This window comes from Hyperolius riggenbachi, chromosome 7 (genome assembly GCF_040937935.1).
Source record: "Hyperolius riggenbachi isolate aHypRig1 chromosome 7, aHypRig1.pri, whole genome shotgun sequence".
In the NCBI taxonomy this organism is placed as follows: domain Eukaryota; kingdom Metazoa; phylum Chordata; class Amphibia; order Anura; family Hyperoliidae; genus Hyperolius; species Hyperolius riggenbachi.
This window is the reverse complement of record NC_090652.1, coordinates 220,583,309-220,608,504: the sequence shown is the minus strand read 5'-3', so window position 1 is coordinate 220,608,504 and position 25,196 is coordinate 220,583,309. Positions and strand designations below refer to the sequence as shown.

The window sequence follows — 25,196 nt, the reverse complement described above, 5'->3', positions numbered from 1 at the left end:
ATACTATGAACAGATTGTGCAGGTAAGCTGTTATAATACATGGAAGGGCTAAAACTGGCCAATCAAATCGGATGTGTGTACCAAGCTTTACATTTTATACTTAAGAAAGTTTTGTGCTGACAGTAAATTACAGGGATTTTCAGAGCAATCTGGCCTGTTATGTGACCTTTGTTGGTAGACACAGAAGAAATAGTTTTAGCTGGATCCCTCATTCCCTTCTATAGGGTGTGTGATTATAATTATAACTGTGAAACACAAGTGCAACAGTTTGCATTGTTCTGAATGGTGGTTAATTGTTTTCATTATGCCAAATTACATGCTTGTTCCTTGAATGCAAATTTGGTTTAAATTGAGGCTGTTCTGAACTCTTTTCTCTTGAAACCTTGTCTAATATCTAGCATTGCAGAGTAGTAGAACAAATAAAAATCTGCTTTGCCCACTCTCCCCAATTTTTTTTACCCCGGTCACCTCGCCAAGTGACCAACAGTGCCAAGTTTGGGTACTCTGGCTTTATTGCTGTGAGAGTGGCAGCCTTTTACATTTTTTTCGATTGACGTGAATGGGTAATATCTGATTGGCTGTTTGTTGTTCCGCCCAGGTGCGCGGGGGACACAAAAGCCCAGAACATATCCCAGGTAGTAAGGAATCTGTATGCCAAGTTTCGTTGAAATCGGTCAAGTCGTTTTTGAGCAATGGCAGCACATATACACATACACACACATACACACACAATCATCCAATTTTATATAGTGTGTGTGTGTGCGTGCGTGCGTGCGTGCGTGCGTGCGTGCGTGCGTGTGTGTGTGTGTGTGTGTGTGTGTGTGACCTGCAGGCTCACATGTGGATTAAACAGCATGAACAAATTACACAGTGGGCATAAGTCATTTCTTGATCTTTCTTCTGTTTTTTTAACTTAACTTTGCAATCTCTTGATGCATTTTTATACCCCCACTACCACCTTCTGGTAACGTTTCTCTTTAATTTAGTAGCTGCCCCTCTTACCCATAGCTTCTGAGTGATAATGAGCACATGATAGAGAGGATGGGTAGGTTTCTCACTATCTGTCCTTCGCTGCGAGTGGTTTGTTAATGTATGGGCATCATAAACACAGGAACTTATAAAATCAGATTGTAGTGTGTAAATACCTTAAATGCAAAGATCACAAGCACAGGACTTTATGGATTTTTGCAACAAAGGAGCCCACTGATATATGTGGATTTGGAAGAAGTCAGAGTGCCTGTCTAGGTCCATTCTCTGGTGAGTAAGAAAAGATTAGTGTTCCCGGGAGTGCAGGAGATCATGAAGCATGAATAATCCAATAACGCCGATAGATCTCACCGCTTCAGCACATGACCCACTTTTTCAGTCAATTGGAAACATTTACACAGAAGATGCAGACATAGCAATTAATTCTGTTTTGTCAGCGTGTGGTCTGCTGGATGTAATCTGGACTTTGTCTGGGCTTTATGCTATCTGGTCTTCTTCAATTGATTTGTTTCCTCTAGATTTATGTAAGATGATATTGTAAGTGGTGTATTGTATGTTTAACAACAGTGAACATAAAATCAATCTGGAGTTCCTGCACTTCCTGTCTGCAATTTAGATATCTGTCTGATGTTTGAGGAAATGGCTGAGGAGAGAATGTGGCCATTCATCAATGCGGACCTATACAATAAACACACAACACATTCATAAATAGCTGATTCCAGACAAGGGTGAGGTTGACACACAGCAGCATACTTACTAGTACTCATCACTACAATTCTACAGGAACATACTTACTACTATAAAATCAAAAATAGCTTTATTGACATGACCAAGATACATACAGGCATTGTCAGACCAAAGGCTAAATAAGGGACATGAAAGGAGGTGAGTCCTAGGGGTTGGGGGTGGGATAAAGGTATAGTGTATGAGCAGTTTGTGGACATTTTATAGATTTACAGTTCATTTATAACAATAACATTTTTATTAGCGCTTTTCTCCCATAGGACTCAAAGCGCTTAGGCTCCTTCAGATTCAGTAATTGGTAGTAGGATGACGTGTTAACACAACAAAATTACAGTATATTTCTGCAAATGCCAGACTGAACAGGTGGATTTTCAGTCTGGATTTAAACACGTCCAGAAATGGAGCTGCCTTGATATGCTCTTCTCAGTCCGTGGCATGCTGTGACACAGTGTGCAGCAATTGTCACTGTGGATTTCTCTTCTCCCAGTAGAATGTAGAGTTTTTTTTTCATCCTTTAATGAGTGAAAGTCTGGAAATAGTTCCATCAATTTCTTAAAGGAATTATCGGGCAATTATTACTAAAATAAGTGCTACTTACCCGGGTCCAGCCCCAAGCTCCCAGCATGTCCATTGCCGTAGCTCTCCCCGCAGCCGTTCGTCGCCTCTGCCTCCCGGTCCGCGCTGATGAGGTCAGGTCGACCCAGAGGTCGGCCTGTACTGCGCCTGCGCTAGCGACGCTGTCAATCACCGCCATGTGGACCGGAGCATACTGCGTAGTAGCTCTGCGCCTGCGCAGTACGCTCCGGTCCACGTGGCGGTGATTGACAGTCCCAGGTAAGTAGCACTTATTTCAGTAATAATTGCCTGATAACTCCTTTAAAGAAGATGTCCCTGGTTGCAGTATATTTGGGGCAGTGCAGTGGACCTACCCTAACCAAATCCTTTGTTTTACCTTTTTGCTTGCACCTTAAACTGTGTACAGATAGAAGCAATTCTACATTCTTGGTTGGATCTGACATACTGCTGTTGCAGGGGCTGCTCTGCCTCTTATTTACCACTGAGGCCCAGTGCACACCGAGCGGTTTTGGATGCGATCCACCGGCTGCATCCTCCTGTAAAAACGCTTGGCTAATGTATTTCAATGGTCTGGTGCACACCGGCGGTTTGAGGTTTGTAGCAAACCGCAAACGTGCCTCCTGCTGCACTTTTGCTGTTTGCAGAAGCGTTTCTGCCTCAATGTAAAGTATAGGAAAAACGCAAACTGCTCTGAAAAACGCTACATCAAAGCAGTTTGCCAGGCGTTTTTGTTACAGAAGCTGTTCAGTAACAGCTTTACTGTAACAATATGTGTAATCTGCTACAAACAAAAAGGCACCCAAAACCGCTAGATATGTTTAGAAAACCTCTCTAAACATGCCTAGAATCGCTCTGAAATCAGCTCCAAAAACCGCTAGCGTTTTGCAGATCTGCTAGCGGTTTTGGTGTGTACTGCGCCTAATTTTCTGCTCTAATCTGAAACTGCATTTGGTAGTATGAATCTGTGCTGATCCTGTTGAAATGTATTCTGTGGACCTGATCCTTAAAGATCCTGAAAAAAAGACTAAAAATCAGTAATGGGTAGTGGAGGTCCTTCATCTAATATAGGCAAAGGTCAGCAACCATGCCCTTAAGGTGCGCATTAATGGTACAATCCTGCAACCAATCGCTCATTTCCGATCACCACTGTAATTAATTGGAAAGAACGGGTCCTGCCCATGAAAAGCTGAATTCCTGCAAACCAATTTGATCAGGTTGATGGGATTGATCCCCCCAAAAAACAAAAACGGATCGATTACATTGATCTATCAAATTGGTTAGTGGGAATTAGGCCATTGATATGACCAATCATTTTGGATTGATTACAGATTGATGTGCAAAACTATACAGCCAAAGATCCCCTCCCACCTGCACTTGATTAGTAAAAAAAAAACCTGTTTTTCCTAAATGATAGTCAGCTGAATCCCTAGTTATTAATTTGTTTTTACTTTATGCTATTAATAGAATGTCTAATCAATTAAAAACATCTTGCAATGTACCCCAACATCAATGACCCAGCATAATATACTTAATATAACCTAATATAATTTAAAAACCAAAAGCCCCAAAATACTTACCCACTGTGGAAGTTTACAATCAAAATCCCCAGGTGTTTTTCATTGATGCACTGTAATTGCGTGAGATAGTTTTTTTATGGAAAATGTCTGATGCTTTAAAGATAACCTCACATGATACAATAATATTTTCATTTTCAAGGTTTTTTTTTATAAAAATGATTGGTTGTATAGAAAAACTGAATGTTTAATTTTTTTCAGTAGAGAAATGTGATAGAATTTCCATTTAAAATTTAATAAAATCTATTGGCAATGGGGGAAAATTCTGATTAATGGTTTCATAAAATTGAATGCTGAACAATAGTTTGTACATTTCTTAATCTATAGATGCAAAATGTTTTCAGTGTTTGATTTTTATTTTTTTTATAGTTCGGTACAAATTTAACATGCGTGTGCAATACATTGGTCAGATTTTTCAAACATGACTAAATTTTAAAAGAATTGATAGTAATTCTCGAATAAAAATTGTATTTTGTGTGGCCACCTTAACCTCCTTGGCGGTATGAAAAATACCGCCAGGAGGGAGCGCAGCAGTTTTTTTTAAAAATTTTTTTTTTAATCATGTAGCGAGCCGAGGGCTCGCTACATGATAGCCGCTGCTGAGCGGCATCCCCCCGCCCGCTTCGATCGCCTTCGGCGATCTCCGATCAGGAAATCCCGTTCATAGAACGGGATTTCCTGGAGGGCTTCCCCCGTCGCCATGGCGACGGGGCGGGATGACGTCCCGACGTCACTGACGTCGGGACGTCATTGGGAGTCCCGGGCCACCCCTCGGCGCTGCCTGGCACTGATTGGCCAGGCAGCGCTGGGGTCTGGGGGGGGGGGGCCGCGCGCCGCAGCAAATAGCGGCGATCGGGCGGGGGCCGGCGGCGATCAGAGTGCTGGCGCAGCTAGCAAAGTGCTAGCTGCGTCCAGCAAAAAAAAAATTATGAAAATCGGCCCAGCAGGGCCTGAGCGGCACCCTCCGGCGGCTTACCCCGTGTCCAGCACGGGGTTACCGCTAAGGAGGTTAATATACGTATAAAGTTAAAAGAAGAAGGGAAGATAAAAAGGAAAAAAAAAAGAAAGTTTAAAGTTTATATGCAATCCTATATAATAAAACAGTTGTGTCCCTGTGTCCTCTGTCCTTGGGTCCGTGCAACGTACTGCGCAGGCACGGCACACAGCAGAGATCGGGTGCAGGGGAAGGGTGTGGCATGCAGACGTGCGTGCGTGGCATTGTGATTGCAGCCTAAGGGGGAGAGAGAGGCAGTGCGGGGGGTCGTGGCCAATGCCTAGCGCCCGTTTTTAAAACGAGGGGGCTTTTATCTAGTATTCAATAATATGCAATATTTTACATGTATCACCTAATTATAAATGATTAAATCTGCCAATAGTTAAGTTCCAATATGGTTTTACAGCTCACTTAAACCTAAAATAGAACATGACAAGTTCTGGAAACAATCTGGTCAATGGCGTGCTAGTAATTTCAAGTTAATGCAAATTTATCTTAATTTTATGTAAATTTTTGTATCTCGGATTGGTTTCAGTGGTTTCAGAGATAATGTGTAGTCGATGTAGTAGCTGATCATTTTGATTGCTCGAGTTGTGAGTTGCATAAAATGTGCATCCATCTCTATTCATTACTGTTGGTGTACCCCTTTGTTTGTCTTCCAAATGAGTCGAAAGCGTTTACTTACTTTTCTCTGGTAATAAGGCATATAGCAGTGTTCAGGATTGTGCCATATTTGCACCTAAGTGAGTTTAACTATTTTTTTTTTTACTATATTTTTCTTAACCTCTTGAGGACTGCAGGGCTAAACCCCCCTAGTGACCAGGCAATTTTTAGTTTAAAAGGCCACTGCAGCTTTAAGGCCAAGCTGCAGGGCCGCACAACATAGCACACGAGTGATTCCCCCCCCCTTTTCTCCCCACCAACAGAGCTCTCTGTTGGTGGGGTCTGATCGCTCCCCCATGTTTGTTTGTTTTTTTATAAATATTTTTGTTTGTGTTTTTTTTTTAAAAACAGCTGTTCCTTTAAACCCCTTCCCTCCCTCCCTCGCTTCCTCCCCCCAGCCAGCCAATCATGGCGATCAGCTCTCATAGGCTTTACCCTATGAGAGCCGATCGCTCTCTTGTCCCCCAGGGGGACAGCCGTGTCACACGGCTGTCCCCAGTGCAGCGCTGCTGCTGATCGCAGCGCTGCACAGAGTAAATAGACGGCGATTACGCCGTCTAACAGTCTCCCGAGCGGCAATAGCCGCTCGGAGACTGAAGGCGGGGCGGAGCTCCGCCCCTCAAGCAGGAGATGCGCGCGCAGCCTGCGCGCGATCTCCTGCAAAACAGAGCCCCAGGACTTTACGCCAATTGGCGTTAGGCGGTCCTGGGGCTGCCGCCGCGGCCACGCCTACTGGCGTGACGCGGTCGGCAAGAGGTTAAATCTTTTAATACATTTTATTAATTAAACATTCCCCTACCACCTTTTACCTCTATCATGCCTTTTAACTTCCATACTAGCCCACGTGGTTTTTGACATCAGTGGCAGCAAAAATCCTACCCCTCTTGCAAAGCACTCTTTTGATTTTAGGTACTATGCTTTCCTTCTGTCCTGTGCAAGAGTTCAGGTCCACTTTAAAGGACACCTGAAGTGAAAGGGATATGGAGGATGCCATATTTATTTCCTTTTAAACAAAAACATTGAATGGACTGCCAATACCTGGCATTGTCAAATTCAGTCAAACTTCAACCAAACATCTGATCTGCATGCTTGTTCAGGGTCTATGGCTAAAAGGATTAGAGGCAGAGGATCATTATTATTATTATTTAGTATTTCTATAGCACCAACATCTTGCACAGTGCTGTGCAGAATATATTGTCTGGTCACTTAACTGTCCCTGAGAGAGGCTCACAATGTAATCCCTACCATAATCATATGTCTATGTATGTATCATGTGGTGTATGTATTGCAGCATAGGGCCAAGAGAAGCCAATTAACTTATCTGTATGTTTTTGGGATGTGGGAGGAAACAGGAGTCCTCAGAGAAAACCCATGCAGACACCGAGAGAACATACAAACTCCACACAGATGGTACCCTGGCTTGCATTTGAACTGGGGACCCAGTGCTGCAAGGCAAGAGTGCTCACCACCTTGCTGCCCATCAGGGCAGCTTCTAGGCTAAATTGCACCCAGGGCGAGGGTGTAAAAATTGCACCCCCCGTGGAACCAGGAATAGGTGCTCACAGTATAGGTTAGTCAGGTCTAGTTGCCCCCAGTATAGGTAGCCAGCTTTAGGTCCCCCCCAGTATAGGTAGCCAGGCAGGTGCCTCCAGTATAGGTAGCCAGTATAGTTGCCCCCAGTATAGGTTAGATAGGTAGGTTCCCCCAGTATAGATTAGATAGGTAGTTGCCCCCAGTATAGGTTAGCTAGGTAGGTGCCTCCAGTATAGGTTAGATAGGTGCCTTCAGTATAGGTTAGATAAGTTGGTGTCCCCAGTATAGGTTAGCTAGGTGGGTGCCTCCAGTATAAATTAGATAAGTAGATGCCTCCAGTATAAATTAGATAAGTAGATGCCTCCAGTATAGGTTAGATAGGCAGGTGCCCCCAGTATAGGTTAGCTAGGTAGATGCCTCCAGTATAGGTTAGATAGGTAGGTGCCCCCAGTATAGGTTAGCTAAGTAGGTGCCTCCAGTATAGGTTAGATAGGTAGGTGCCCCCAGTATAGATTAGATAGGTAGTTGCCCCCAGTATAGGTTAGCTAGGTAGGTGTCTCCAGTATAGGTTAGATAGGTGCCTTCAGTATAGGTTAGATAAGTTGGTGTCCCCAGTATAGGTTAGCTAGGTGGGTGCCTCCAGTATAAATTAGATAAGTAGATGCCTCCAGTATAGGTTAGCTAAGTAGGTGCCTCCAGTATAGGTTAGATAGGCAGGTGCCCCCAGTATAGGTTAGCTAGGTAGATGCCTCCAGTATAGGTTAGATAGGTAGGTGCCCCCAGTATAGGTTAGCTAAGTAGGTGCCTCCAGTATAGGTTAGATAGGCAGGTGCCCCCAGTATAGGTTAGATAGGTATTTGCCTCCAGTATAGTTTAGATATGTACATGCCTCCAGTATATGTTAGATAGGTAGGTGCCTCCAGTATACAGCAGTGGTAAGTGGTTAAGCTATGCCCGCTCTCCCACGCCTCTGCGCCCCCCTGCCGCTCCGCCCCACGCTCCAGGCGATTGCACTGTTCGCACACCCATAAAAATGGGCCTGCTGCCCATATGCCACCATGCTGCCCATCATCAAGACATGTCAGCCACCATATGCCTCTCACTTAGGGTATGCTTTAAAAAAAAGGAAAAACAAAAAATGTTTTTCTGAATGTCTCCTGCTGTAATCTAGATAAGATTCTTAGTCCAAGTCTCAATTGTAGAAATCATGTTGGGGTTTTCCAGAAATCCTAATCAAGTATTCCCTGACCACCATCCACACACTATAACAGTCTGCTGACATATTGAAGTGAATGAAGACCTGGCAAAAGCATGTTTAAGTCTCCTGATGAGGTTCCCCATTTCTCTGTTATTCTATTTTGGACCAATGACATTCTGCTCCTGCTGAGGACTCTTAGTGGTCGGATCAGTGGACCAATGAAAAGATTCAGTGGAACATTCAAAGATGCTTTTGTTCCCCAATAGGGAGTGAATATTGGCCTGTTTGTAGTGAAATACTACTTGCCTGACTGCAGTGGTGTGCATGCACCTTCATATACTTAGGACACCCTGGATGCTATGATAGGTGGATGCAGAAGGGCCTCATAGTAAATGATGGAAGGCTGCTGGTTTTGTAACTAGGTGCTGCAACAGTTCACTGCGTGATACGGCTCCATTTGGCATTTTCATCCTCTTATTTATTTTGCATATAATATTCTAAATATGATTTTATGGATTAATTATGTTACATTTATTTGAGGACAAAAGTGTATAATTAATTACTGTGCAGTTTTCACACTAAAGTCATATTTGAATATGCATATTAATTTCTTTATTTCATGTGTTTATGTTTTAGGTGACCCTTAAGTCTGTCTCTCTTATATTTAGAACATGGAGTCCAAAGTGTCCGAAGGGGGTTTAAATGTAACATTGACAATTCGTCTTCTAATGCACGGAAAGGTACGTGATTATGTAGTACAGCCAGACTTTCCAAGATAAAAGGATTTTCTGTGATAATCAGTTGATTCCACTATTCAGTCATGTAAAATTTGTTTTTGGATATTATCCATTTACATGTACACAAGTCAAGCCATGGGGCTAACTTTGAAGAATCAGTATTTTCCATGCATGTTTGTCCTAAGCGAAGATGAATGTTTACAATGGGCATGATTTTATTACACACATGTACAGGGGATGTAGCTCCTTTGTATAGCTGTCCACCAATCTACCATTTTTCCCATTTACCAAGCCAATCTATACAGGCCATGCTCTCTAAGATAACATGGTCCACTCCAGTTATATCGCACATCCTCCCCTATTACACCACATTCCAATCATGTTACTCACAGCAATGTTACTGTGAGGATGATTGTCACTTCAGCAGGCTTCAGGAGTTCAGAGGGATTTGGGTAAAGATGGCCACTTACAGTCCAATTTCTAGTGAAAAATCGTTCGAGCGATCAGAAATTCTGACTGGATTGATTGTAAATAATCTCAGTTGATGGGCACAATGGATTACAGACGATTACAAAAATAGTTGTCCGATTGGATTTTTGTTAAACCAAAATTTGGATTTTCTTGTTGGTTGTGATAGATAGGAAGCAAAGATTGGTTCAATGATGTCGTAGTGAGCGATTTTTCGCCCAATCAGATTTCCTGATCGCTTGAACGATTTTTCGCTAGAAATTGGACCATTAGTGTCCACCTTTAGGGGTATAAAAAGATGAGCTCTGACACAGCCATACTCAATCAGCCTTAGAAAAAATAATAGTTACAGTATATGATAGTTTAATGCACAGCAGGGGACATTGGCAGCGGTTCCAAACAGAGGCTGCACCCAAATTAACTACCTGCAATAGATGTGCAGAGCTCCACAAAGTTGACAAAATTACACAATTTGCATTCAAAACAGGTACAGAAAAGGAGGGTGTTAGCTTCAGTATTCAAGAGGAAAGTGCAATATACAGTAAATGTTAGTTGTTGTGTTATTTCTTGTCCCTCTCCTTGCCTGGATTCTTGCTTGCAAAGCTTCTGAATGGTGCAAATTAGAGAAATGCACCTCTAGATTCCCCTCTTACTGTTGTCACTTGTCCAAACAATTCTTGCTACTCCTTATCTCCTGTGTCAGTGATAAAGCACCATACACAGGCTAGACCAGTGATCTGCAAACTTGGCTCTCCAGCTGTTAAGGAACTTCAAGTCCCACAATGCATTTGCCTTTATGAATCATGACTGTGGCTGTCAGACTGCTGCAATGCATTGTGGAACTTGTAGTTCCTTAACAGCTGGAGAGCCAAGTTTGCAGATCACTGGACCAGAGGAAAGTCGGCTGAGGTGGGCAATAATGATTGCCTCTGCTGAGAATCCAGTGTGTGTACAGCAGTCCCTTACCCCTCTCAGCCACTCAGTAAATTACACAATTGTTGTTCCCACTTACCTCACCCGCCGTGTGACACTCCTGCGCTGCCCACATAGGAAAATAACATGTTCCTTGCCTACAGGCTAACAACACATCTGTACAACCTTGGCCATGCAAAGGGATTGTGTGTCCTGCTGAGGGGCGTGCCTCCTACATATTTACAAGGCTTAAGTCTTGGCATTCGTTTTTTTATGCCAGGAGATAAGAGGCACAAATACATTTGGGGTTGGGGGGAGAGGAGATACTGTGGCGCTGGAGAGAGCTGAAAAAATTCTATATTACATAATAGGGATGACGTAATAGGCATTGCCCCTTTGGACCGCAGAAAATGTTACTTACATCTCTTACTCTCCCCACATTTTAACTGTAGCTTATATACAAGCTTTTACATCAAAGTAGGATATATTATTTAAAATAAGGTTATGTATCTTAAAAGCATTTAGAAGCAAATATTTTTGTTATTGTATTTGTTATTGAATTATCAGTTCTCTATATTTGAAAATTGTCTTCTATAAAAAATATATATAATTAGTGTTTCTTTATTGATGTAGGAAGTTGGAAGCATTATTGGAAAGGTAAGAGATTATTTCTGGTTTACCATTTCATACTGTAGTAATGATAACAGTAAGCCTACTGTACCACTAAACATGAGCAATGTATTGAAGTGAATCTACAGCCATCGTGTATTATTATTGCGTATTTTTATAGCACTGATCTCTTCTGCAGCCCCTTACACATCATACACAGTTATATCGCTAATTATGCCTCAGAAGAGCTCACAATCTAACTTCTACCATCATCAGTTGTTTTTTTTTGGGGGGGGGGGGGGGTTAAGGTAACCTATCTGTATGTGTTTTGGGATGTGGGAGGAGATCGAAGTACGGTACCCCTTTCCCCAGTACATGCAACCACTGCCCCCCCCCCCAGCAAATAATAAGTGTTGCCCCCTTTTCCCCCCTAAGTAACGTGCAGCCAACAAAGCTCCCCTTCGCAGAAACAAGTGTGGGCTTTATAAACAGTTATTCATTCCTGCCTTAGAAGTGTGGTTAGTGTGGTACCTGCTCACCTTACACACACCATACCAAAACAAAATTCTCCTACTCTTAAAGTGGACCTGAACTCTTGCTCAGGACAGAAGGAAAACATAGAGAAATGCACCCTGAATGTATTTAGAGAGTATTTAGAGAGTTTAGCCTGTTTAATTCCCCCTCATTTGTGTCTAATCACAAGTTGAAATTTGATCCTCCCCTGTGTCACATGACCGCCAATGGCAGATAAGCAGATAAGCCAATTTGAAAGCACAGGTTGTAAACAATATGTCTGCTGCCATGAATCAGGAAGTAGAAACAGTGCAAATCTATTTTAGGATTTGTATCAGCTGTAAAATAGAAATGTTTTTTGTTTAAAGGTTATTATGCTGTTGTGTATCTTTTAGAGCAGAGATGAGTTCTGAGTTCAAGTCCACTTTAATTGAAAGGGAACCATAGCAGAGCTTTACCTATTTTTACAGAAAAAACCGAGTGAGGCACCATCCACAATGCAACAGAGTATTTATTTGCTCACCATCACCAGCATAGACAGATTTACAAACAGCAAAAGTGTGATGGCCTAACAGCCGTTTCTCGGTAAAGAAGCATATACCGCAAAATGGCTGTTAGGCCGTCACATTTTTGCTGTTTGTAAATCTATCTAGAGAGAGAGCCTGATACAGCTTGAGGAAGGACCTTGTCCGAAACAGCGTCTGTCGCTGTTATGGCTATCTCTTTGTCTTTTTAAAACAATAAAAGAGCTATAGATTACTGACGTGGTGCTGTGGACTTCTCGTGTTGGACTTTATTTGACCCACTTAGGGCTACTGGGTCTATCCACTCTAGCACACGTCTGTCCCCATTGGAGTGCTAGTCTATCCGGTTTCTGTAAATCTATCTATGCTGGTGATGGTGAGCAAATAAATACTCCATTGCAATGTGGATCCCGGTAGTGCCTCGCTCATTTTTCTACTGCAAAATTGGACTGTGTTGTATTAGAGAGCAAACCACAGGAATTGCTGACCGTCATCTAGATACCCCGCAAGTGCATTTGGTGCTGACCCTATATCTTCTCAATTGTGAATCAGAGCTTTACATGCTCCAGTGCCAGGTAGGTCCACTTTGCTGTTCTCCACAGCTCCTTTGTACAACACCCCACCATACAGCACTCAGTGTTTTCTCACATGGCATATATCTGGCAGCAGCAAGGAGTGGAGGTGTGATGTACAGATCAACTGCGAACAAGTGAACTGACCTAATGCTGTATCAAAGCTTTGCTGTGCTAATCTGTCAATTTAGGGCTGCCTGTCTCCAAAACAGATGCAGACACTTGTGCACCATTATTACGCCTCTATGGGGATTCGGATACGTTGTCCGGCATTCTGAAGCACTGCACGTGAATTGTTTCACGTACACGACTTTGGAAGCGGCCTATTGATTTCTGTAGGCTGAGATTCCAGATCTGTATTCGTGTGTGTGAAATCAGGCACAATCAGCCCTGGTGGAAACGAGCCCTAAGGGGAGAAAATTGAGAGAAGTAGGGAAAGAAGAAAGGCCTTTATGGACTCCAGGGGGGTGCTGTTACGAGACAGGTAAAAAGGGGCAAAACATGGCGCTCAGAGGGTAATTTGGGCACCAGCAAAATACAGAGCCCAAATTATGAAGAAAAACCCAGTAGCAGGCAGCCGATTTGCATCTCTTGTACCCCTGAGTCCATGGCAACCAGGAGGTGTAATAGTAATCTACACCACCGGGAAATTTGCAATAGCAGTGTGAACCATTTTTCAGCTTCACCCTGCGCCCAAATTTACTGGCGCCCCTTTTATATGTATACCCTCCTGATTACTGGAAACAATTCCAAGAAATGTGCGTTCATATACGTCTACATTTTTCTAATGGTAAGAGTTTTCTCCTAGGTGCAGTCTATCCAGTTCTGGATTATCTGTGAACACTGCTTGCAGAGAAAAATTTGCTCTTACATGTCTGTTACTGTATAATGAAAATGTGGCTTGTTCTTTGCTAGGTACATCGTTAATACATAATCTTTTTTTTATTATTATTATTACTGTGAATGTGAACTATTTTTACAGGCAGTAGTACCATCTATAAAATTGTCTTTCTGCATTTGTTTACTAACTACTGTCTCTAAGTTTGTAAGAGATTGCCCAGCAAGCTCATGATGAACCAGAACTTCGAGGAGTGTGTAAGGGGCTAAAAAGGACCAAAAACGTCCTAAAATGCTTACTAAATGCTATGCAAAACAGAAGTTTACCTTCTAATAACAGACGGTATTTGTGATTATTCAGGTTGTAGTGAGCTCTGAAGTGTCCCACAATGCATCACTGCTGAATATGCAAATCATCCTTTTATGTCCCTGAAAGTCCAACCCCATAGAGCCACATTAACCCATGTCATACACTGATGAGGATCAACCAATTCAAAACAGTCTGTATGCATGTTGGATGATTGTGGCTCTGTACAATTAACAAACAGACACATCATGACATTTCTGTGGTTCTGGAGGTGTGTGTAGCTTTCAGCAGTGGCGTAGCAATAGGGGGTGCAGAGATTGAAACCACACCGGGACCCTTGGACCAAAGGGGCCCCAAGGAGCCCTCACTCAACCACAGTATTAGCTCTTTATTGGTCCTGTGCTGATAATAATCACTTCGGTAGATGCTTTGAATAGTAGTGATAATTAACAAACTGTTCCCCATCCCCTTCCTGCACCTCTGAGACTGTGGTTGTCCTTAGCAGGTTTTGGTGCCTGGGTTGGAGCTGTCTTCATTAGGTTTGGCATTTCATGAGGTAGGGGCAGCATGATAGAAAGCTCTGGCTCCAAAGGAAGGCTTTTAGTTGGACTCTGGGGACGGTCAAGTCATTGGATCAGGGGCATAGCAATAGGAGTTGCAGAGGTTGTGGCCGCATCGGGGCCCTTGGGCCAGAAGGGCCCTGAAGGGCCCTCCCTCAACTACAGTATTAGCTTTCTATTGGTCCTATGCTCATAATAATCACTTCTATAGATGCTTTGAATAGTGTTAATCGTTAACAAACTGTTCCACATCCCCTTCTAGCACCTCTGACACTGTAGTTGCCATTGGCAGGTTTTGGTGCGCCGTGTCAATTGCTATGTATAGAGGGCTTGGGGGGGCCCCATTGTAAAACTTGCATTGGGGCCCACAGCTCCTTAGCTACGCCACTGCATTGGATCCTTTTGATCTGAGGTTGTGGGAGATATGACACAGTTGCAACAATTCCTTCAGGTATCTCGGGCCTAGGTCATGTAGTGATTTGGATGTTAGCACGGAAAGAATTCTACATTTTATGAGTAGCCAGTGTAATAAGCAAAGGATTGGTGTTATGTGGCAATGGTGATGTTGGCTTGTTAACAGTCTTGCAAGCAGCATTCTGTACTAGCTGCAGGCAGTTTAGGTCTTTATTTGGAAGGTCTGATTAGAGGGCATTGCAGTTGTCCAGCTGTGATGTGATGAAGGAATGAACTAGTGTTGGCAGATCATCTGACGGAATAAGGTGCTTAATGTTTGCAATATTCCTTAGGTAAAAAGGAACAAGACTGTTCACTCTTTTTTAGCAGACTTTCTATGATTGTCCTCTTCATATTTGATCAGTTTTTCTAGTTGAATGCTAAAGTCAGCCAGGTCCCCATAGCGGAGGTGCGTGACACAGAACCTCGCAAGTTCCAATTCGCGAGAGCACAGCAAAAGCAAGCACTCGTCCACGTGGAACTTTCCTTCACTGCACAGGAGCAGTTCGAAACTCACACCTGCACAGTTCAGATTTGCTCTTAACCATTTGGAGGACCGGGCACAGGGAGTGTGTGTGTGCGTGTGTGTGTGTGGGGGGGGGGGGACACCGAGGACAACAAGAAGCACCAGGACAATAAGTGAGAGGTAATCTAGCCCACCATGGGCTTCAATCATTAAGTTTTTCCTCAATTTAAGGGTGCTTAAAATACATAAAGCATAAATATAACAAATGTCAGGTCATCATATACTGCTATTCCAGACTTGATGGGTGCTGGAGAGCTAATCATCTACCCATTTCTAAAGTAGGTACTCAGTGGGTAGGTTTCAGGGTTGCTCATTTACCTCAGAAGATATAGGAGCTTCCCATCTGCCTCTTTGCATTTTTGTGTTATATATTTTTGCAAATGCTAGAGGAAAATATGTGAACAGCCAAGAGCCTGGAGCTTCACTAATACTAATTTATGCATACTTCATAGAGGAAATGCTAATTATGCTTATATGTCTAACAAAATCGAATTCATTTTTAGAGTAGGTGTTTAAAATTCTGTTCGGTTAAAAGCATTTCCTACCCCCACTTTGTGTTAAACTTCAAATTAAACCAATCCAGATCCACAGCAACTGCGTTTGACTGGTCCAGTTATGAGTTATATACAGTGTGCATTATTCATGGTGCACACAATGCCATTTTCTGTCAAATCAACGGGTCGATAATTTCCAGCGTGTCCTATCTGCTCTAGATTGCGGACGAGATCGATTTTGTGCAGTTCTCGAATAGTTGCAGATCGGACATGCTGGAAATGATTGATTTGATCTGTTGATCTGATGGGAAATTACATTGTGCGTACCAGCCTTTACATTTTCATGCAGTTCAGAATTCTTTGCGTCTCTGCTGAAGAGTTGCTATCTTGTGCATGTTATCGCCACCTTGTGGTTTGAAATTGTTTAACATACAAAATAGGTTTCAAGATATTCATAATATTTAATGCTGGCATGTGTTTCTATTTTATTTTCCCATTAGAAAGGAGAAACTGTGAAGAAAATGCGAGAAGAGGTAGGTGAAGATGCTTTGCATCAGGAATATACTGTAGCACTGGTCATAAATGATGTTGGATTGTAAATGTAACCACTTTATGAATGGGGCTGAAGGGGACAAATGCATGCGTGAATGCACGAGCACTTCGGCAGGATAACTGGCCTTATAGCAACATACTATTTGCACGAAAGGTGCACAAATATGACCTTTATAAACGTCCACATTGCAGAAAGTGGTTAAAGTGAACCCAAGGTCAAAAAAGACTTGTGAGATAAACAATTGTACCTATATTTTTACCTATACATATCCCACTTTAATTTATGTTTTAAAACGTAAAAAGTAGATTTAATGTTGTATTGTCCCTGCTCAATGACGGAGTCTTCGAGGTGCAACAGAGCTAAAGTATATGAACAATCAATCTTTTTTAGCTATTGTAACGATTGTGGAATTCTCTCCGTGATCAGCGCACAAGACCCGTAACCCAGCAAATGGTGCAATGCACCTGTAGAGGGAAATTCCTGTCGACAGGTGGAGCTGTGGAGTGCAGAGGAACAGCTCCTCTGCCCTGCCACACACGCCAGACAGGAATTGTACGAAGGGAAGAAACGCAGGGCAAGATAGCCCTGAAAGAGAGAGATCAAAGCGACAGAGGGAATGTGTGTCCACCAAACTAGTCGCCACCCTGCGACGATGAACACACAACAAGGAAGACAAAGTGAGAAGGCAATCGCCAGAGATGGCGATTGCTAACAGCGACACAAGACCGAATAAGCACAGATGAGGAATGTATGTATGTCCACCAATCTAGCCGCCAACCTGCGACAGTGGACACACAACAGAAGAAACCAAGTGAGAACGCAATCGCAAGAGAAGCGATTGTGGAAGAGAATGAGCACAGGGACAGATTGTATGTGTGTGTACCAAACTAGTCGCCAACCCGCGACGGTGCATACACAACAGCAGATATGAAGTAGGAACGCAATCGCGAGAGATGCGATTGCCAGAGGTGACACAAGGCTACAGCAAGGCAGAGCACGAGAGTAGCAAAGGCACAGCAAATCATACAATGAGAAGATCAGGAAAATAACAAACTCTAGCTAAACGCGAACACCGCACTCATTCGCAACAGTGCACGCATTTATTCACGGTCTCCACATGTTAGGCGCAACAGAGACAAGCACGCCTAACTAACCACCGACAGACAAACATGAAACATAGCATACGAGCGCTTGCTTAACGGTTACCTCACCGAGCCTCCAGCAAGCGTTCGTAGCAGACAAGACAGATACACGAAAACAGGAATAAGTGAGAGATAGGATCCACAGCACTAGCGCAAGGCGAGTGCGATCCAGGCGAGACAGATTAGAGGAGATAGCTGGTAGCAACCGCTGCTCCAGCTATACTCCAAGAACAAAGATCAGAATGACTTCCTGTCGACCACCGCTGGGACAGAACAATCGCAAAAGACAAACAAAACAGATATGCAATCCTAACTGCACTAGGGAATCTGCCTAGTACAGTTCCAGGATTTACTCTAAACTAATCTTCAAACAATGAGCAAGGCCGACACTCCAAGAGTGTTCCACAGGACTAACCCTTATGACCAGCCAAGGACTCTGGGAAACATAGCTCTTTATATTGCCAGTCATCAAAGGAAGCAGGTAGGGGATTTGCATAATGAGTGTATGCAAATTCCTCAGCAGCAGAACAGACCAGAAACTTGTAATGGAAAGACAGGTCTCTCTTGCAGAGACCTGCAGCCCACAGACTAGAGGAATGGTCAAACAGCTGTCTGCCAGTGCATCCAGCTGAGCGGATCATTACAGTACCCCCTCCTCTAGGGTCGGATTCCAGACGAGCCTCTAAACTGATATTTGCAAAAGACTCTAACTGAAGACTCATGAAGGTCGGGGCAGCCCGACAAGGCCCAATTCCAGAGTCAGACCACCCAAAACCGACCTCATCGGAAGGAGAAGCCACCGAAACATGCCCATCAGCACCACAAGTCTCAGCGTAACACCCATCAGTACTGTGAATGCCAGAGAAGAAGCCATCGACACCCACCGAGCCATGCCCACCACCCTCCAAGGACCTTCCAAAAATACCAAACCTGCCACAATACCCATTCGAAGTGTCCCTTTCCACAAAGCACCCACTGCTGATCTCATCCAAGGTACCAGGAAATATTTCTCCCAGGATCTCCTAGAACACTTTGAAGCTCCGCAGAGATCCCAGGAAGGTAGAACAATCACCAGGCTCACATGGAGAACTATCAAGAACCCCTATGGAACCAATGACAATTCCGGATTCAGAATTACCAGGACAAGCATCAAGAACAGGGCCTTCAGGGACCACCTCTGGGCATGCAGGCAGGCAGGCAACATCAGAACAGGTTTCCACCGAGGAAGCATCTGAGAAGGCTGGCAACCGAGACACACTTGGGCTTTCTGGGTCACAGAACACATCGGGGTACACTAGCCCAAGGGGAACCTCAGGACACGTCAAGGAACTGCCAACCTCAGAGTCTGTCACGACAAGACCAAAACCAGAACCGGGCAGAGAATCATCACGAGCAGTGGTCACAAGCACTGGACTTTCAAAAGAAGGCTTCGACTCAAACCTAGAAATCTCTGTGACAATAATATCATCATTGACTACATATGAGTGAAGCTCCACCAGAGCTGCAAAGATAGTCAGCACAACAGCAATGCCTACTGAAGTGGGCAACACTTCAGAAGGACTTGGGGGGCAGGAGACATCTCCTACAAGTTCTGCACCCTTTGGGAGGAACTCGGAGGTCTCCAGGACATCAGACAAGACCTCAGGAACATCATTTTCCAAGTTTTCTAAGAAGGATTCTGAACTATCCATGTTATAGGGCAAAACTGGAACTTTATTTTGTGGACAGGGTAGATGTCCCAGGGAAAGTTCCACCATAAACTGAGACTGAATTTCATCATCATGAGCGGAATGTACAGGAATATTTACTGGAACACACACTGACTCCCTAACTTTAATCTCACTGCACCCAGAATTCTGCGTAGCAGTCAAACTAGCTTGCAACTCCAGAACTGCAGAAAAACAGGTGAGTATAGTAGCAATACCTAGACGAGCCTCTAGGGACACTGCAGGAGACTCTAAATAAGGCCATATTAACTCATCCGGAGTACAGGGTGCAGAATCAGCATTTTCCTCAGAACAAGAAAGGGACTCACAAATGTCAGTGCGAGTGGAGATCATGTTTTCATTCATGGTACAGGGCAGATTCAGAGAAAGCTTCTCTGGGCAAAGCAAGGAGGCTTCAGCATCAGATTCGCAAAACCGAAGCGCTGTCTCACTCTTAGATTCGGCTAACAATGTCAAATCCGAGGAGCCAGAACGCAAAACTTGCGAATCAAAAATCGCTTTAGGTTGTGAAACTGACGCTTCCATAGCGCAAACCTCCGCGATCTGCGGGGCAGACTGTAAGGCATTCAGAACAGAAACACTGGAGCAACTGTCACCAGGCAACGGGCCCTTACAGGTGTGAAAAACTTTTCATAGAGGTTGGCGCTCACGATGCTTTTGAAGGCTCAATGACTGTATGCACAACACATTCAAGGTTTACAATACTACACATTCAAAATTAAAAGTCCATCAATAAATAAAAAAAGTCCATCAATAAATAAAATTCTTCATCAGAACGAATTGCAGATCTTCAGATGTATAAAGGCCACCACCACACCCTTTGTGTGCCACTCACCGCAATACACAGACCAACCAATGGTCTATATGCACATCGGGACCGTTCCCGGGTCGTCCCCCACCTCTCTGGCACCAGTAAGTTGCAAAGTCCTCCCTTTAGGCCGACTGTCCTCTTGGTTACCTCAATAAAAAGCCTCATATAGTGCAATATCGCTTTAAAAGGTTTATTTAGTAAAAAGTACAAGTTACACTCACATGCTCCTCCATAAAAATGCTCGCTCAGAGTAATTTTTTAAACGGGCTCTCCCCCGTGATTGATGGCCAGGGCTGGCAGGCTCCGGATAAGCGTATGCTCCCTCTCACCTCCGCCGCGCGCTCGGTAGATGAAAGGACCTTCCGCGTTCGCCGCCTCGCCACTGCTTGTAAGACGCTTCAGTCCTTCCGCATCAGACTCATCAGGGGCACGGAGTCTGATGCGCTTAGCTTCCCTTATGTATCTCCTCCCCTGTATCACGTCACAATGCGTCCGCCTCCCCTCCGCAGCCCGCTAGTTCCGCCATCAATGGGGCATACGGTTATACACTATACGCTGCATATACATATCATCTAAAAAAACTACTCATATCAATGCCTACCTTCAAGACTTATAAATCTATATATTCATGCCTATAGTAATCTTCCCATAAGGACCACCCCTCACTATCTATCAAATATGACTACTACAGCGGATAAAAAATATATATATAATAACAACATTATAGCCCCTAAAAAAACGAGACCCCTTAACATATTGCGAGCAAAAACCCACATACAAACATGTCAAAAACCCCTTTTATACAGTCAAAATAGACAAATTCCCACATACAGCATAAGCCAAAATTATCCACTCATGGCCTCCAGGCCACTAATCCAGGCTCTGTATGAGCTTCCCTCTCCCCATCAGGTTGCCCACAGCAGATGAGGCTATCCACCCCTTAGTTATCCCCACCCTCTATCCCTCTAATCCCTCTGTTTCATACAAAATAATCCCCTATTTCCCCCAAATCATGTCAATTTATTTAAAGGCACCTGATGAAAAGATGAAAACCCACACAGCACCTCCAACCTATATCTGTCAAAAATGCCTGACCTGCACGACTTAAAGGGTATGTATGTCACTATGCGTCCTAGTGAAGCAGGTGGAACCCTTAGGGGCCCCCCTCTAGCTTGGCGTGACCCAAGGTGGAGTCGGGTGCATACACACATATCACACCCTTACTCCCCCAAGAAACACACCAAGTCAATATCTATATTGAGCCCCTCTGGTCTTAGGGTCCCCGTCTTTTGGATCCACCTTGTTTCCTCCTGCGATACCTTTTTCACCCTGTTACTTCCCCTCCAGTGGGGCACAATCTTTTGGAGGGCACAGAACGACAGTTCCTTGGGGTTACAATTGTGTTCCTTCCCAAAGTGTGCCGATAAACTGTGATTAGGGTAGCCTTTCATGATATTGCGTACATGTTCACCCATCCTTTCTTTTAGTGTTCTTGTGGTTCTCCCAATGTACTGCCATCCGCATTTACACCAGGCCAGGTAGACCACAAATTTATCATTACATGTGATGAACTCTTGGACTTTAAACGTCCTCCCATTGCTGAAAGAGGTGACTCTATCAGTTCTTATCCCCTTTGCCTCCCTACAGGCTTTACATCCCCTACATGGGAAGAAGCCGGCTGTCTGCCAGCCCTGCATTTTGGGGGGCTTCTTGGGTTCAACACAACTGGGGGCAAAGATTTGTTTGAGATTTTGGGCCCTTCTATATATAAACTTAGGTTTACTTGGAATGACACTTCTCAACGTTATATCTGTTTCCAATATCCCCCAATGTTTCCTAATGATATTTTGCAGTTCTCTATACTGTGTATTAAACCCTGTTATAAAAGCTAGATCATACTCACCTTTCTTATCATCCACTTCTTTGTTACCCAGCAGAACTGATCTATCAAGGACACCCGTCCTCCTGATCTCATTGTCCAATTCTCTGTTGTCATAACCCTTCTCCACAAATCTACTCTTAAGGGTTTCTGCTTGCTCGTAATAATCCTGGATATCTGAACAGTTCCTTCTCATCCTCAGGAACTGTCCCCTCGGTATTCCCCTGATCCAAGCTGGGTGATGACAACTGTCACTAGCAATATAACCATTTCTATCCGTATCCTTGAAGTAGCTTTTTGTACCCATCATGTTTCCCACCCTTATAATTTCCAGGTCCAGGAAATGCATCTTGTCAGGGCTACTTTCCATAGTGAGGGAAATACTCAGGTCATTCTCATTCAAATGTGTCAGGAACCTCTCCAGTTCTATTTTCCCTCCTCTCCAAACAAAGAACAAATCATCGATGAAACGTCGCCACAGCCTAGGTGGACTCTCTGCTTCCATCACTGATTGTTCCCATTTACCCATAAAAAGATTTGCCATACTTGGGGCATAGCTCGCCCCCATGGCGCATCCTTTCGTCTGGCTGTAGAAGTTCCCATCATGCCAAAAGTAGTTCCTCTCTAGAGCAAAACGCAGGAGCCTCAGGATATATTCCCTTTGTTCATCCTTGATCTTCCCCTCTTTCCTAAAATAATAATCCACTGCCTCAATCCCCAAGTCATGCTTTATGTTTGTATAGAGGGAGGCCACATCCATTGTGACCATCAACTCCCCTTCTTCAATTCTTTCCCCCTGTATGACTTGTAACATGTGCTTGGTGTCCCTGAGCGCAAACGGCAGTTTTGCCACCAGTGGCTTTAAGTATTCATCTATATATTGTCCCAATCTATGGGTAACCGATCCTATGCCACTAACTATGGGGCGACCTGGTGGATGGACTTTGTCCTTATGCATCTTAGGCACCTGGTAGATTATCGGTATTCTAGGCACATCAGGCACTATATATTTGAATTCCTCATCTGTTATGAGTCCCCTATCCATTCCTTCCCTGAGTATTTCCCTCAGTTCTGCCATATACTTGCCTGTAGGGTCCCCTTTCAATGGTGTATAAGCTTCTCTGTCTCCGACTAAGCGATCCAATTCAGCCTTATACTGGATTTTACTAAGCACCACTACCCCCCCTCCCTTATCAGCTGGTCTTACAACCAAGCCCTTCCCCTCCAACATTTCCTTCGCTATCTCCTTTACATGTCCATTTCTCTGCTCTGGGATTAGGTTCATTTCCTTAATGACCATGTTTTTAAATACTTCAATGGCATTATAATTACTGTCCTGGGGATTAAAGGTTGATTTTGAGCGCAAATTCGTATGAACATACTTGGTTTCCCTTATGGTTTCCCCATTCCTACTCGGGCGTCCTGCAAAATATTTTTTCAAGTGGAGTTTACGGGCAAATTTGTTAATATCTATATAAGTGGAGAATTTATCCATACCCTGCTTTGGTGCATGCTTCAGGCCTTTATCTAAAATAGTGATCTCCTTTGTGGTTAGTGTTGTGCCACTAATATTGAATAATCCCTCCCCTATAGGTTCCTCATCCGTTTTACCCCTCTTCCCCCCCCTTGTGCCTCGTCTTGCTCTCTTTTTCCATATTGTGCTTGATACCCCGTGTGAGCTGCTGCTTCTTGTCTCCATTCCCTCTCCCCGTACCTGGGGGCACTGTCTAAAAAAGGTTCCATTTGTCGGTGTTGTCTTATTGGGTCATATCGATTATGTGTAGGTACATTATAGTGGGTGTGGGTTTCCGACCTATATCCCCTCCCATACCCTCTTTCAGATGGTCCATATGGGCTCCAGTTCTGATTCCTAATCCCCCCCCAACCCCGATTACCCCCACCCCATCCTCCCCTATTACCGTCCCCCGCAGTTCCATACGTTGCCCCCTGTTCCCCATGTTGGACATATATAGTTTTAGATCCACTTTTTTGTTCAACCCGCTGTATCTCACTAGTTATTTTTTGTTGCTGTTGTTGTCCCCTCTCTACCTGAGCCTGGGCTTCTGCCAGCTTTTGTTCTTCCTTCTTTTTAATTTGCCACCTATATGTTTCCTTCTTTCTAGTGGCATCAGCATCTCTTTGAAACTTTTTCTGTTTCTCTGCCCTAATTTCCTTCTCATTTTTTTCCAATAGTTCACCCAACTTTTTTGATCTGTTCTTATATTCCTCTGAGTTTGGAGAGGAGGGAAAATAGAACTGGAGAGGTTCCTGACACATTTGAATGAGAATGACCTGAGTATTTCCCTCACTATGGAAAGTAGCCCTGACAAGATGCATTTCCTGGACCTGGAAATTATAAGGGTGGGAAACATGATGGGTACAAAAAGCTACTTCAAGGATACGGATAGAAATGGTTATATTGCTAGTGACAGTTGTCATCACCCAGCTTGGATCAGGGGAATACCGAGGGGACAGTTCCTGAGGATGAGAAGGAACTGTTCAGATATCCAGGATTATTACGAGCAAGCAGAAACCCTTAAGAGTAGATTTGTGGAGAAGGGTTATGACAACAGAGAATTGGACAATGAGATCAGGAGGACGGGTGTCCTTGATAGATCAGTTCTGCTGGGTAACAAAGAAGTGGATGATAAGAAAGGTGAGTATGATCTAGCTTTTATAACAGGGTTTAATACACAGTATAGAGAACTGCAAAATATCATTAGGAAACATTGGGGGATATTGGAAACAGATATAACGTTGAGAAGTGTCATTCCAAGTAAACCTAAGTTTATATATAGAAGGGCCCAAAATCTCAAACAAATCTTTGCCCCCAGTTGTGTTGAACCCAAGAAGCCCCCCAAAATGCAGGGCTGGCAGACAGCCGGCTTCTTCCCATGTAGGGGATGTAAAGCCTGTAGGGAGGCAAAGGGGATAAGAACTGATAGAGTCACCTCTTTCAGCAATGGGAGGACGTTTAAAGTCCAAGAGTTCATCACATGTAATGATAAATTTGTGGTCTACCTGGCCTGGTGTAAATGCGGATGGCAGTACATTGGGAGAACCACAAGAACACTAAAAGAAAGGATGGGTGAACATGTACGCAATATCATGAAAGGCTACCCTAATCACAGTTTATCGGCACACTTTGGGAAGGAACACAATTGTAACCCCAAGGAACTGTTGTTCTGTGCCCTCCAAAAGATTGTGCCCCACTGGAGGGGAAGTAACAGGGTGAAAAAGGTATCGCAGGAGGAAACAAGGTGGATCCAAAAGATGGGGACCCTAAGACCAGAGGGGCTCAAT

At 43.8% G+C, this 25,196-nt stretch overlaps 1 protein-coding gene across 14 annotated transcripts in view; it reads left to right on the top strand.

Annotated features, from left to right (window-relative positions):
* The window catches only part of PCBP3 (poly(rC) binding protein 3), a 115,862-nt gene that overhangs the window by 32,123 nt on the left and 58,543 nt on the right, over window positions 1–25,196 (top strand). For all 14 annotated transcript variants that reach the window (XM_068245271.1, XM_068245270.1, XM_068245269.1 and 11 more), the window contains exons 3-5: window positions 8,906–9,009; window positions 11,020–11,043; window positions 16,282–16,314. In XM_068245271.1, the coding sequence (XP_068101372.1) occupies window positions 8,941–9,009; window positions 11,020–11,043; window positions 16,282–16,314 (126 nt within the window). In that variant the 5' untranslated portion in view covers window positions 8,906–8,940. The remainder of the gene's footprint in view (window positions 1–8,905; window positions 9,010–11,019; window positions 11,044–16,281; window positions 16,315–25,196) is intronic.